We start from the raw sequence: 12,389 nt of genomic DNA on the forward strand, positions 1-12,389 counted from the left end.
TAGCAGCAGAGTGGCATTATAACCGCAGCGTAGAATGGCAAGTAGGGACACTGTCCTTGGACCAGAGTTCCGGGGTTTAAGTCCTTGCGTTGTCAGGCATCCACCCCACTGAAGCCTCCAACATCCACACTGAGTCCCTGGAAGCTGCAGGATAGCTGATGTGTTGCTGAGCTACCTGACTTCCATGCTAAAAAGCAAGTTGCATTTCCTAAGCACTTAAGATCTCAAAACCAACCCAGATGTGAACATTCAATGTTTCTTGTGAAAATCTGGGTAAAATTAAGTTTTCGATATATAACATTCCTTAAAACAAAGAGTGTTCATTGAACATACATGCATGATAGGATTGAATCTAATCTGACCTTATTGTTTGAAACTTCTTATTTTCACTATTTTCATTATTCTTGGATGGGCTTAGAGTAGCACAGCAGAACGAATTCAGTGAGCATAAAGAAAGCTCAGTTGCTATATTTTCATCTCTCTCCTACTTGCTCTTTCCTTTTTTCACTGACTTTCCTTTCATCCTCCATTCTTTGTGTCGACATCCTTACCTCTTCTACTGTTCTTTGCTCTATTTGTGATCAGTATTTGTTGTATCTCCTATAATACTTTATACGTATTGCACAGTACAAGAACCTCAGTAACAAGGTTGAAAACACAGTTAAGGATTACTGGCTGATTTCCTCTGAATTTTTCACCAGTCTGAGGGGAAATCAGCTCTGTTGACAAAGGAAAACATGGCCTTTTTGTGTTGCTAGGAATTATGTGTATGAATAACATTAGCAATTCTAACTTTGACATTTTATGATCCTTTAAACCACATCTAAGTGTAATCTCAACTATTTCAGCAAATCCTGCATGCTGTAATAACACATGCAAACAAATGACATTCATTGCTACACACACTTCCATTACAACAAAGTGTGACACTTGTTTTATTGTGAAGCTGTTACATGTCGGTGACACAAAAAAAAGTGATTTACAGCAATTACTATCTGAAGCCATGTGATGTTTGTTTCTCTCCCACCTCTTGAATACCCATCTTTTTTTATTTCCCAAAACATATTTCTCTTTATTTTTTCCTTCTTGCTGTCTTTATGTACTTTCTTTCACTTCCAATTTCTCTCTTCCCATCGTTACCCTTTTTGCTTACAGTAAAGTAAAGAAATGATCATCTGTGTTGAAAAGGCCACTAAACTTTGCAGAATACCATGCTCCTCTTTTTAGTGCTGTCCTTTGCTGTCCTAGTGTCTCTCCCTTCTTCCTGTTTACCAACATTCCTCCTCCTCTCTCTCTTTTAGACTAAATTCTGCAACAATCAATGTCACCACTGGATTAATAAGCATTTACTCCCACAATGCAAATTGCAAATTAATAAATGTGTCAGTGCAAGGATGTGTGTGCGTAAAAGTGGTATTTTAATATGAATCTGTGTGTTAGTGCACACCCACAAAAGGCCTCTGCTTCGAGTTTATCTCATTGCTTGAACAGTGCTGCTTTAATTAGGACAGGCCTGTCTATCTGTGTGTGAGGACAGTGTGCATGTGCCTAAAAGTGAGTCGGAGACATCTAAATTTGCATGTATGGTCCCATAGTGCCCTCTTGTGGAGAAATATAGAAGGCTAGAGACACTTTAGTCTGGTTTTCAACACACAGACACACACTCCGCACACCAATGATACGGTGTTATATTTGGAAACACAATTTCATGCTATCAGTACGTGCTAGCAATTCCATTTAGATAGCAGCCATCTACAGTATATATACGTGTGTTTACGAATGTGCGTGCCAGTGTGTGTGTGTGTGTGTGTGTGTGTGTGTGTGTGTGTGTGTGTGTGTGTGTGTGTGTGTGTGTGTGTGTGTGAGTGAATGTGTTTGTGCTTATGTGCACAGTCGCGTTTCTCCATGCATCGATCATGCATGTCAGAGTGAACAGACTGTGTGTTTCACAGTCATTGTCCAAATTTATTGAAATTAAAAGTTGGTTACCACGGCAACCTATGAATTCACAGTAATTATGTTGAGTAAAAATACAAAAATTAATTTAAGAAAAAAAAAAGTCAGGGAAATGATCTCACAGCAGATGATCAGCAAAACATCCAAATGATTCAGTCCTATCTTTCTCTGTGGTGCCGCAGAAGCCCGTTGTTCTCATAAAACACTGAATCATCTACATTCAGCTCTCACTAAAGCCTCACATTCACACTTGTGCATGTCCAATTTGGCATGTTGAAATTTGTCCTCTTGTCAAAACTAAATTCACACAAACCCCATTTACCAATTTGCTGTTGCTCTCTCCTATTTGCTTCACTCAAATCATTCTCAAGCTGTTAACAAGCGTGTCAAGACATGTCTCATGCTGCCAGAGCAGACACAACGGTAACTCAGCTACAGAAGAAACCCAAAACCCCACGAACCTCAGGCTCTCACTTTATTTCAGGCTTTTGTTTTCGCTCTCTTTCTCTTTGACAGAATGAATTAACAGGCTCAGCAAAGTGTAATCTCATTCTTTTATTAGCAACAGCAAACACAAAAACAATGACTTTACCCTCCACCTACTCCCTCTCTCCTCTGCGTTTGCTCTTCTCATCAGCTTTAATGAACCACAAATCTCATCAACCATCTTCTCATCAGCTCTGCCATCCCCACCTCCTGCACTCAAGCACAACTCTTTAAACCTCACAACTTATTGCCTGCTTCTGCCTGCATTTGGATAAAGAACAGGATGGTGGTACATAATTAATATTTGTCTCTAAGATAGAATAGACATAAATTTCTAAATATATTGTATCCTAGCAGAAAATATATTAATTTAATTATGACAGTTTTCATAGCTGAAACTTCACAGCCTTGGCTCCTGAGGTGATTCACTGCCAGATGATCTTCAGCATGTTCAGCATCTCACCAGATGACAGCGCTGAAGAGGTGGCACTGTGGCTGTTCCGCACAGTCTGGTTTACTCCTGTCTTTACCTGTTTTAACATCCTCCTTGTAAAAGTTTTTTTTTTTTTTTTTTTTTTTTTTTTTTTTTAAATAAGGAGACAGCAACATTGGTCTTGCCAGATGTAGTGGTAAATATGAGCTGCAACACTGTGTTGTGTATCAGCGTTACAGGAGAGAGATTATCCAAAACATGTGAATGTGTTAATGGCTTTGAGGATGAGCCAAACCTCTGATCATATAGGCCCATCTCTCTCCACTGGACCGTGAAGCGACTTGGCTTGGCCTCATCTTCAAAGGGGTGGTGGTTTATGTGTATGCAAGAGAATTAGGAAATTCCTCCCAGTATGCAATAACATGACATGCAGCACACCATAAAGAATTCAGACTGCAGTAAAAAAAAAAAAAAAAGATGTGTACAGCTTTGATGGATTTAAGCATCTGACATCTCTGTGGTAGCCGACAATATATTTGATGTTATGCATATTTTATTATGTTGTCTGTCTTGATCTTTATCTATTTGAACAGCGCTGTACACTTCCCATGTAAACACATTTCACTCATTTGTCAATCAGGTTGTGTTGCATTATCAGTTTTATTCATTTTAATTCAATCAATCTGATTTTTAATTTCATCATGTGTTCATCCAACATTTTTTTCATACAATGACTCTCAGTGAAACCTAAAGGGGGGGTTATGTTTACTCTTTATTGCTAAACATATTAGCTCAGTTTCCAAGAAGGAAGAGAACACCAGTAAAGCTTTTGCATATGGTCTATATGTGCACCACTGTGTTGGCGTTTCTCATCATAATTTATGGCTGTCACGTTTTTTTACTTCCTCCGAGAGGGAGTGGGACTCTTCATCCCTCTTCCAGGTGCTGCCTTTGGGGGCGTGGGGCTGGAAACAGGAGGGGCAGGGCTAGGAGCAGGGCTAACAGGCTGGGTCTTAGGCTGAGGGATCTCAATGGGGAGTTTAGGAGGGATGATCGTTTTAGGGGTCAGAGCAGGCTTTGCTTCAGGGATTTTCTCACCGTGGCGGTATACACTGACCTGGTAAGAAAAGAAAAAGGACAAAGACATTATGGTAATACATTGTAAACATTTCCCATCCCAATACTTCTATGTATGACATTAGAAGACAGAGTTTCAGATATGTGCTGAACAGCTGTTCTGTTGACTATGTGCTATGAATGAATATTGGTTGAAAAGTTGAACTATTTCCTTATATGGTCAAATATCACAACGTTAAAAGTCAAAGGGTCAAATATAAAGTCAGCTTTGTGCTGCTGTGATCATACAAAAACAGAAAACAAATCTCAACTGGCAATGAAAAGATAAGATTTCTGTTGCAGATTGTCAGAAAAATTTCATGGCTCTGAGTAAATCCAGTCATTAGTGGTACACAGCAGTGACACTCACCACTATATCCACAGACTCGCCTCCGTATTTGTTCTGGACAATCATTGTATATCTGCCAGAATCCTCCATGGAAACACCTTTGATTGTCAGACTAGCAAACTTGCCCTGGTCCAGGGAGACCACATACTGAAAAAACAGAAGTTAAAGGAGAGATAAGCAGCACATTGAGTTAAGCATGATTTAATGTCTGAAATGATGACATTTTACTTAATGTTTGATTTACAGTAAATGCTGAGTTGTCTTTAACTGAAAGTAGTACTGTAAGCTTTGATTACCTTAATCAAAATCTTAGGGCTTTACAAACACATAAGGACAGATGATATTCCATTATTTGAGTCTAAAGTCTGTCTTATTCTTCTTAGCCTTTTTTTGCTGGAATAAAAGGCAATAAGCCACATCCATTCTGGAATTCATTGAGCCCAATAAGAAAATACTACAATTCTTTAAAAGTTTCAGAGTCAGAAAACTGACTCTATGCAACTGGTGCAAACAAGTTTACAATAGCTATTTTAATTCCCCTCATTCATACCTGCCCCCTCAATTTTAAAGGTCTGCTTATTAATATATGTTTTTGGAACTGCACTTATAATTGGCTTATTACATCCCTATTAAGAGAAACACTTGCCTTTAATTGTCAGATGTGAAAAAGCTTTACCAGTCTAAAATCCTAGAAATGCTGGCCATTTTTTTAAACAGTTTTTGATAATACATTTATTTATTAGACCACTTTAGATGAACATCTTGTGCTTGTTTCTTTCTCTTTTGTTGTACTGATGGAAGAAAGCTTTCATATGAAAAGCATTATTTGGTGATTGCCTTTGTTTTGGTGACAACATTGGGAAAGGCACTAAAAGATTTTAATCAGTCTCAAAATGTACAAAAGCACATATTTATTTATTTATTTTAACCATCTTCTCCTCTTTGCCTCTACTTAATCGTGTGCATCTCTGTCTGCGTATTTCTACCCTGGTTCAGAGCAAAATTCTCTGAATCTGTATATATTTGTTTGTTTTTCTGTTATCTTCATATCCTCTGTGGCCTCTGCTTTAACAAGGTAAGGAGGAGAAACCCTTGAGGCTTGAAAAACATTTCACCAAGGACCTCAGTTCTTGTTATAGACAGATTATTAGCAGGTGAGGGAATGAATAAAGAAGAGGGCAAACTTGAGCAGAAATTCCTCCTGGACCATGGTTTCTCAAACTTGAATCTTCAAAGCTGATAGGAGCCGCAGGATGCTGTTGAAAGAGCCTCTACTGACTAGGGAAAGACTGAATAGACTTACTCTGGTTGGCAAGTAGGTCGAATAGTTATGTGAGGTTTATTTGTTCCATTACTGATCCATGAGTGTGCTCATAATACTGACCTCACCTAAAGCCCACTGCAGCAGAGGTCCTTTGTTCCTCTCAATTCCTGTCACTTCATTAGTAAACAAAGGGAGAACTTTGACTCCAAAGGGACCTCCACTTGCACTGTCTGTTCCCAACAGGGAACTAAAGTGTATCATCTCAAATCTTGTGTATTTCATCAGAATGAATTAAAACATGCAATACTGGAACAACACAACTTAACAAATTGGTTGTTTTTCCAACATAATAAATGTATTTCATTCCATTAGATTATATAAAAAGTTTAAGTTAAATAGCTTGTTTGGTCCTTTCAATGATATTTCAACCATTGGTTTAAACATTTTAAATATTGTTTTTGCATATTGCATAGTGCACCAATGTCACCACATAAAGCTCTTTAGGGAACCAAAAAAATTTTTTTTCCTTTTTTGTTGTTTTTATTTATAGCTTGTATATATATAACAATAGTTATGCAGTGGTATTTACCCTTTCAATCTCTTTTTCATTCAGAATGTCTGATGAATCTAATATTTTCAACTTTTGAGTTTTGTACTTAGCTGCTGTAGCAGTTCTTGTGAAAAATGGGAAAATGTATTATTAAATATATTATTTAAATTTATTTTTATTTTCTCCCTTATTGGAGGAATTGTAGTGATAAGCAGATTTTTTAATGGTTTTTCTATAGACTTTAATGCGACCTCATCTACCTACACAAGAGAACACACTGAGACCTCCTTTGCCTTTACTTCTAATCTTCCTGTCTCCTGCAGTCAGGTGAAAAAGCAACTAGACTGAACTGCAACAAGGTTGCAAGTCTGAAAACCTGTTCAGAACAACTATGCTGGATTCTTCAGCACATTTCCAACACCAGCCTGATTCAGAAAAGAGTTCTTGTGCTTTGAAAACCATCCTGCATTGTTCCAGTGCCTAAAATATCCCAACCATCTGAAACAAACCAGCTGCAGGAGTTGATTGTCCAGAAAATAATGATGCACAAGCTGCAGACGATAATGGACAATTCTTCACTTCACTTCACTGCATCCACTACACAACACAGTGAAAAAAACAATGGCGTGTGTTCTGTGTGAGGCTTCATCAAGTCCCAATGCAAGACAGAAAGGTACTGGAGATCATTCATGCCAGTAGTCTCACCCTCTGGAACAAGGCAATATCTTCTGAAGAATTCTTATCGTTTTATTGAAGAAAAATTTAAAACCATTTTCCTTTGGAATTTTTAGACGTCAGTTATAGATTATTCTTGTACAATTATTGCCAAAGAAATCATCATGATTTTAGCATTCTTTCCAAAGACCATAAATCTATAAAAAAAAATATATGATCACTCCTTATAGGTCTCTGATTTCTGTTTATTTATATGTTTTGATGCCAGGATAACAAAATCATATTACAACTAAGTAACCAAGGAGTCTCATTTCAACTAAATCCCCTCTGCTGTGTGAAGAGTAAATGAGTTCCAGCATATTTACTCTGGATTTATCCCAGAGATAACTGATAGAAAAGACTACAGGACCTCTACCTGGACTAAGCCAGCTTCATTCTTGAAACTGCATTATGAAAACTGTTTTCAAACATTTCTTTGCAACCAACATAGAGAATTTAAAAATGCATGAAAAACATCTAGCTATCTTTGACTTTCAGCTGTCCTTAGGAGAATATCTGCTGTTTGACGCATAAATTATACCAGAAGAGTGGAAATAAAGAAATTAGACCATTTACTTGAAATACTGGCCCTGAAATTATTTGTCATCAGATTGATACCAAGATCAGCATAATCATCCAACAATAACAAAGATGACTTCATCTGTCTGTTTGGGGGAAATAGAGCTGTATTTTTAATCGCAAGGTGTTTGCATAAGGTGGATTACCACGTCATCCCCATATGCTCTGCGTCAGCTTGACAAGGGTCAGACATGATGGCTCAAACATAATCTTTTTTTTTTTTTTTTTTTTTTTTTAAAAGCAGACAATATTGAAGGATATACAATTCATTAATCATAGCATTTGATACTGTGATTAATTGTGGAATTTAGTAATTGTGACATCCCTACTGGCTTTCATAAGGTATTTTTTTCATTTAATTTTTGTTTGATACAGTGCATTAAATGAAATAGTTGATTCTGTCTGTTTTGACATCTGTCCTTTCCTTTCATGACATCCAAAATGTATAAATTTATTCTAAATAAATCCACACAGATTAACAGATTATATATTGGATTCCATGGTTATGATATCAGAATAAATATCTAACTTACATATAAATAATTAGCAGCCTTCTTGCACAAAACATCTACATGCAAGAAAGATACAGCTATGCACGTGAGATCAGCTCACTGCACACAGCCAACCCCCCAACATGCACTCAATGCCTCTCCATATGCACATGGGGTTCCTCCACACATGCAGGACATTCTGCCTGGTCCCTGCTTGGGAGTATTTCTGTCCTCACATGTAGTTTTGCTATGAAAATTTAAGTTTGCTCACAGAACCCATCCTGACTCCTGACAGCTCATTTATAACTTTCAGTTGTCCTCACTTTGATTGACAGGTGGCGTGGATATGTGCGACGCTACCTAAATAGTGGATTCCGACACTGTCCTACTGACAGGATTAGGGACAAGGACCTGCTATCACATGGTTCACGTAGCAGTTAAAAATTCTAAGCAGCTCCATCAGCAGCACTATATATGTGAAAGCTTTCTGTAAATCCTCACCCATATTGTTTATTGATCACTATATTGGTTAAGCATACATGTAGATTTTCATAGCATACCCAGTTTAAGCCTGTCTGCATTGGATTTTACACCCCCGATGAAGTTGTGATGTTGTGACATCAACATCACAAAAAAATTAGTGTACAATGATTTGCAAATCCTTTTTAACCTACATTCAGTTGAATACACTACAAAGACTAGTTACTAAATGTTAAAACTAACAAACTTTATTGCTTTTTGTTTGGTTTTTCAAATATTCACCTGATATTGAATTTGATGCCTGCAACACATTTCCAAAATGCTGGGACAAGGGCATGTTTACCGCTACATTTCATCACCTTTCCTTTTAAAAACAGCATTTGGGGACTGAAGACACTAATTGTTGAAGCTTTGCAGGTGGAATTCTTTCCCAATCTTACTACATATGCAACATCACGAGCACATCAAACTCCCATACCATCAGTGATGCTGTCTTTTGAACTTTGTACTGATCACAATTAGAGGTGTAAAAATGATTTCATTTGAAGTTAATCAAAGTAGTAAACAATATAAATTGTAAGGATCAATCAATATATAATTTTTTATAATGTCTGAACTATAACGCGGATCAGCCCAAAGTCTGCATAGAACACAAACAAAGTTACATCATTTCTGGGTGTTGCCACATTTGTCAAAAATTGAATTAAGTCAAAAATTGCTAAGACAAAAATTGATTAAGTCATCCTTGTCTGACTTTTTCTTTCGTCATTTTTGTAATTGTTTTCAGAAAAGTTGCAGAGAAAAGAAGAAATACATAGAACACATTTTACCACATAGTAAATAAGGTCAATGCACAGCAGGCACGTGCCGCGAGCCCAAGGGTTAGGTAGGCAGGCAGTCGCCAATTACACTGTACACATATAAATATTTAAATGTGTAGGCAGATAATTGCCTGCTTAATTTATCACAAACAAGATCAATTTCAAGACGCCATTTAAAAACTTGCAAAGCTAGTGAAATGATTCAGTATCAGTCTCCAGACTGCTTAACTTTGTATGTCTTCACAACCAGCCACAATAAGCTTCTCTAGCAGGGTCATTCCTCGCATGAACACGTCAACCAACTTTGAGAGCAAAGCATCCATCTACTATTTCTTTTGAACGTACGTGGACAATTGACATGGTGCAGTAATGTAAAAAGGCAATGTAGCGACCTGCCTTTGTATGTACATGATTTTATATGGGGAAAAAGACTGTGGAGGCATGAACACACATCGTTGCAATGAAAGGAAAAAGCAGAGCAGGACTGTGCCTGCCATTACCTCAACCGTACAGCTCAAAGGTGAGCTGTGCAGCTTCTCTGCCTGGCCAGGAGGAGGTGCTGTTTAGTCATTTTTAATTGAGCAATGAAAAGCAAGAAATGCCATCGGCTTCAAATAGATTGTTACTACAGGTTTTAGGAGATTATTATCTCAAAGATTATGTTAAGCTGTGAGTAAGGTAATCCTAAAGTATCCCAAGGATTTATCAACAGCTCAATAGGATTGTGTGTTATTGAGTAAAGAAGCTTGATGTTACAATGAAACATGTAATTTTGTTGGCTTAAGTCAAAGTCTGCAGTTGTTTTTTGGCACTTAGGAATCAAACCAGTACATAGAACCCGGTGGTATTACTTATGACTCACAGAAACTAACTCGTATTTATTGTTAAAACACATGAAGTTGCTGTCAGGTTGTGAAATGTATCTTGACCCTGTCATATGTTCAGTTAGAGTAAATTACCTGATCATCAGGTTCAACTTCTGCTCCATTCTTCAGCCATGACACTTGAGGTTTGGGGTCTCCGCACACTGTACACGTTAAACTCAGGGTCTATTTAAAGCAAAATATCACTTTTTAGAAGAGCATATGAGAAATAAGTATGTGCACACGCTTGAGCACTTACCTTCTTTTCCATAATTGTAACCACATCAGGCAGTCCTCCAACCACTTTGCCACGATCTAAAACAAACCATAACGTTATTACTTATAAATATTGCATATATTGTGAAATTGTTACACAAAGAAACAATGAGAACAGGAAACTGAACTCACTTTTCTCAGCATATGCCTCAGCCCTGAAAAACACATCAAATTAGATATAAAACAACATTTCTGGCATTTTGAAACATTACTGAGATTGGCCACATATTTCTTCCAGGAAAAAATTCAGCAAATAATAAAAATATAACTGCATTCACTCTATGATTCACTTATCTTGTTCTTTGCACCGATAACACACACAATTTATTCTGCTATTGAATAACTGACATGGGTCAGTTGGTATGTCCAAAGGAATTCTGGGATTTGGGCCAAATGACATTGTACTGCTGTGTAGAGTTTCTGAATCTTTTCCCTTGAAAAAATTATATTGTTTGGTGAGGTCTGTCAGAGCAGCATGGCAGGGCCAGAGGTCAGCCACAGGACCAGATGGCTGGGGAAGTCTCTTCTCCTCTTGGCATGCTGATGCTCAATCAGAAGGGCAGCAGGGTGTCACTTGTTTCAATGTGTTTGTAAAATCTTGTGCCTTAATGTATCTCTTTGAATGTTAATTAGAAAAATGGGTTGAATGGCTCCCACTTTGCATGCAGTGCAGCCTTTGGAGTTTCTTTCATTTTTATTTCAATGGATTTTCAAGATTCAGTGTGTGGAATTGTCTTTGGTCCAATTAGCCAAAGGGACACTTTGAATCTCTGCTACCTGATTGCTTCTATTCCTAACCTAACTTCTTATCTCAGATCATATTACTGACCCCAAGGCTTGGAAGATTTAAGTAAATGTTTGGTACATTGCACTTGCAGATGGAGAGATTAGTCAAATCCAGCTATGATAAATATTCATGTACTCATATGTATTGCTCAGAGTTCATAGTATTTGCAAATTTAAGCATGCAGAGGAGATGTCAAATTTACAGTATTTTCAGAGAACATTTCCAAAGAAGTAGCTAAATCTAAACTGCAATAAGGCATTAAGCAGCATGTGTTTAGGTTCCATTCATCATGCAACACTATCAATACTGCATTAAGTCAACTAGTTCAAGCATAGAGTAATACTCACGCTTAGTTAATATGGCACGTTTGGATACTTCACAGAAGGTTTAATACATTAAGGGTATCTTTTTGTTATCTGGGTTCACCAACCTTCACATACAATTATGCTAAGCTGTGCCACTACAATGGTTATTAACTTAGTTCAGTTTCTGAGTGTTTAGATTATTATTTCTGGTGAAACCCAAGCAATGTCAACTAGACTGGAGCACTTAAATCTCATGGTGTCTCTCTACTCTGATCAACATCAGCCAGTCGGCGGAGTATAATTAGACAGAGAACTCTGAAAGAGTCTATTTCTATGAAAGAATTGTGGCCCATGTTAACTTCCTAAGATATCCTGCCGGTTAGGGCTGTGTTGAGCTTGTCATGCTGAACTTCTGCAAAATGTTATCGATTCCAAATATTCAAAACCACACTGAAGGATGGCAAAAAGATCCAGAGTTATCAATTTACTGACTAAATTAATAAAAATGTTGTTCAAATGTAGTAGCTAAAGCCATGCTGTGTGCAGAAATGGACAAATATTATTTTTCAATTTTGCATAATGTATATTCTTTAATCAGTCTTATAATAATTCAAATTAGGAAATGAAAACTAAACTTTTTAAGATGGCTGGCAGATGCTATTTAAAACATCTAAATTAGTCTGTAAGAATGGCAAATTGACCCTTTTTAACAAGGTACAAAGGCTAGTGGTCTTTGTTTGAACAATGCAGACAGCAGTAATTTAATCAATGTAATGAAAATGAAACCCACCATTATGAAGGGAATTGTAAAACAAAGTGTGACTAAATATACCCAAATGTGCAGGACAATATAAAGACACAGACTTGAAGACTTACTTGAGTTTCTGGAACTCAGCAAACGCCTTCTCATAAACTATGA

General features: G+C 37.2%; 1 protein-coding gene across 1 annotated transcript in view; it reads right to left on the reverse strand.

The window, feature by feature from the left end:
• Positions 1–2,628: 2,628 nt before the first annotated feature.
• Positions 2,629–12,389, reverse strand: part of myom2b (myomesin 2b) — a 35,608-nt gene continuing 25,847 nt past the window's right edge. The window contains exons 34-39 of the mRNA XM_079239507.1: positions 12,347–12,383; positions 10,511–10,533; positions 10,362–10,417; positions 10,199–10,288; positions 4,362–4,487; positions 2,629–3,992 (exon numbers count right to left, since the gene is read on the reverse strand). Of these exons, the coding sequence (XP_079095633.1) occupies positions 3,774–3,992; positions 4,362–4,487; positions 10,199–10,288; positions 10,362–10,417; positions 10,511–10,533; positions 12,347–12,383 (551 nt within the window). The 3' untranslated portion in view covers positions 2,629–3,773. The remainder of the gene's footprint in view (positions 3,993–4,361; positions 4,488–10,198; positions 10,289–10,361; positions 10,418–10,510; positions 10,534–12,346; positions 12,384–12,389) is intronic.

Source organism: Telmatherina bonti (assembly GCF_933228915.1).
Source record: "Telmatherina bonti genome assembly, chromosome: 1".
NCBI lineage: Eukaryota > Metazoa > Chordata > Actinopteri > Atheriniformes > Telmatherinidae > Telmatherina > Telmatherina bonti.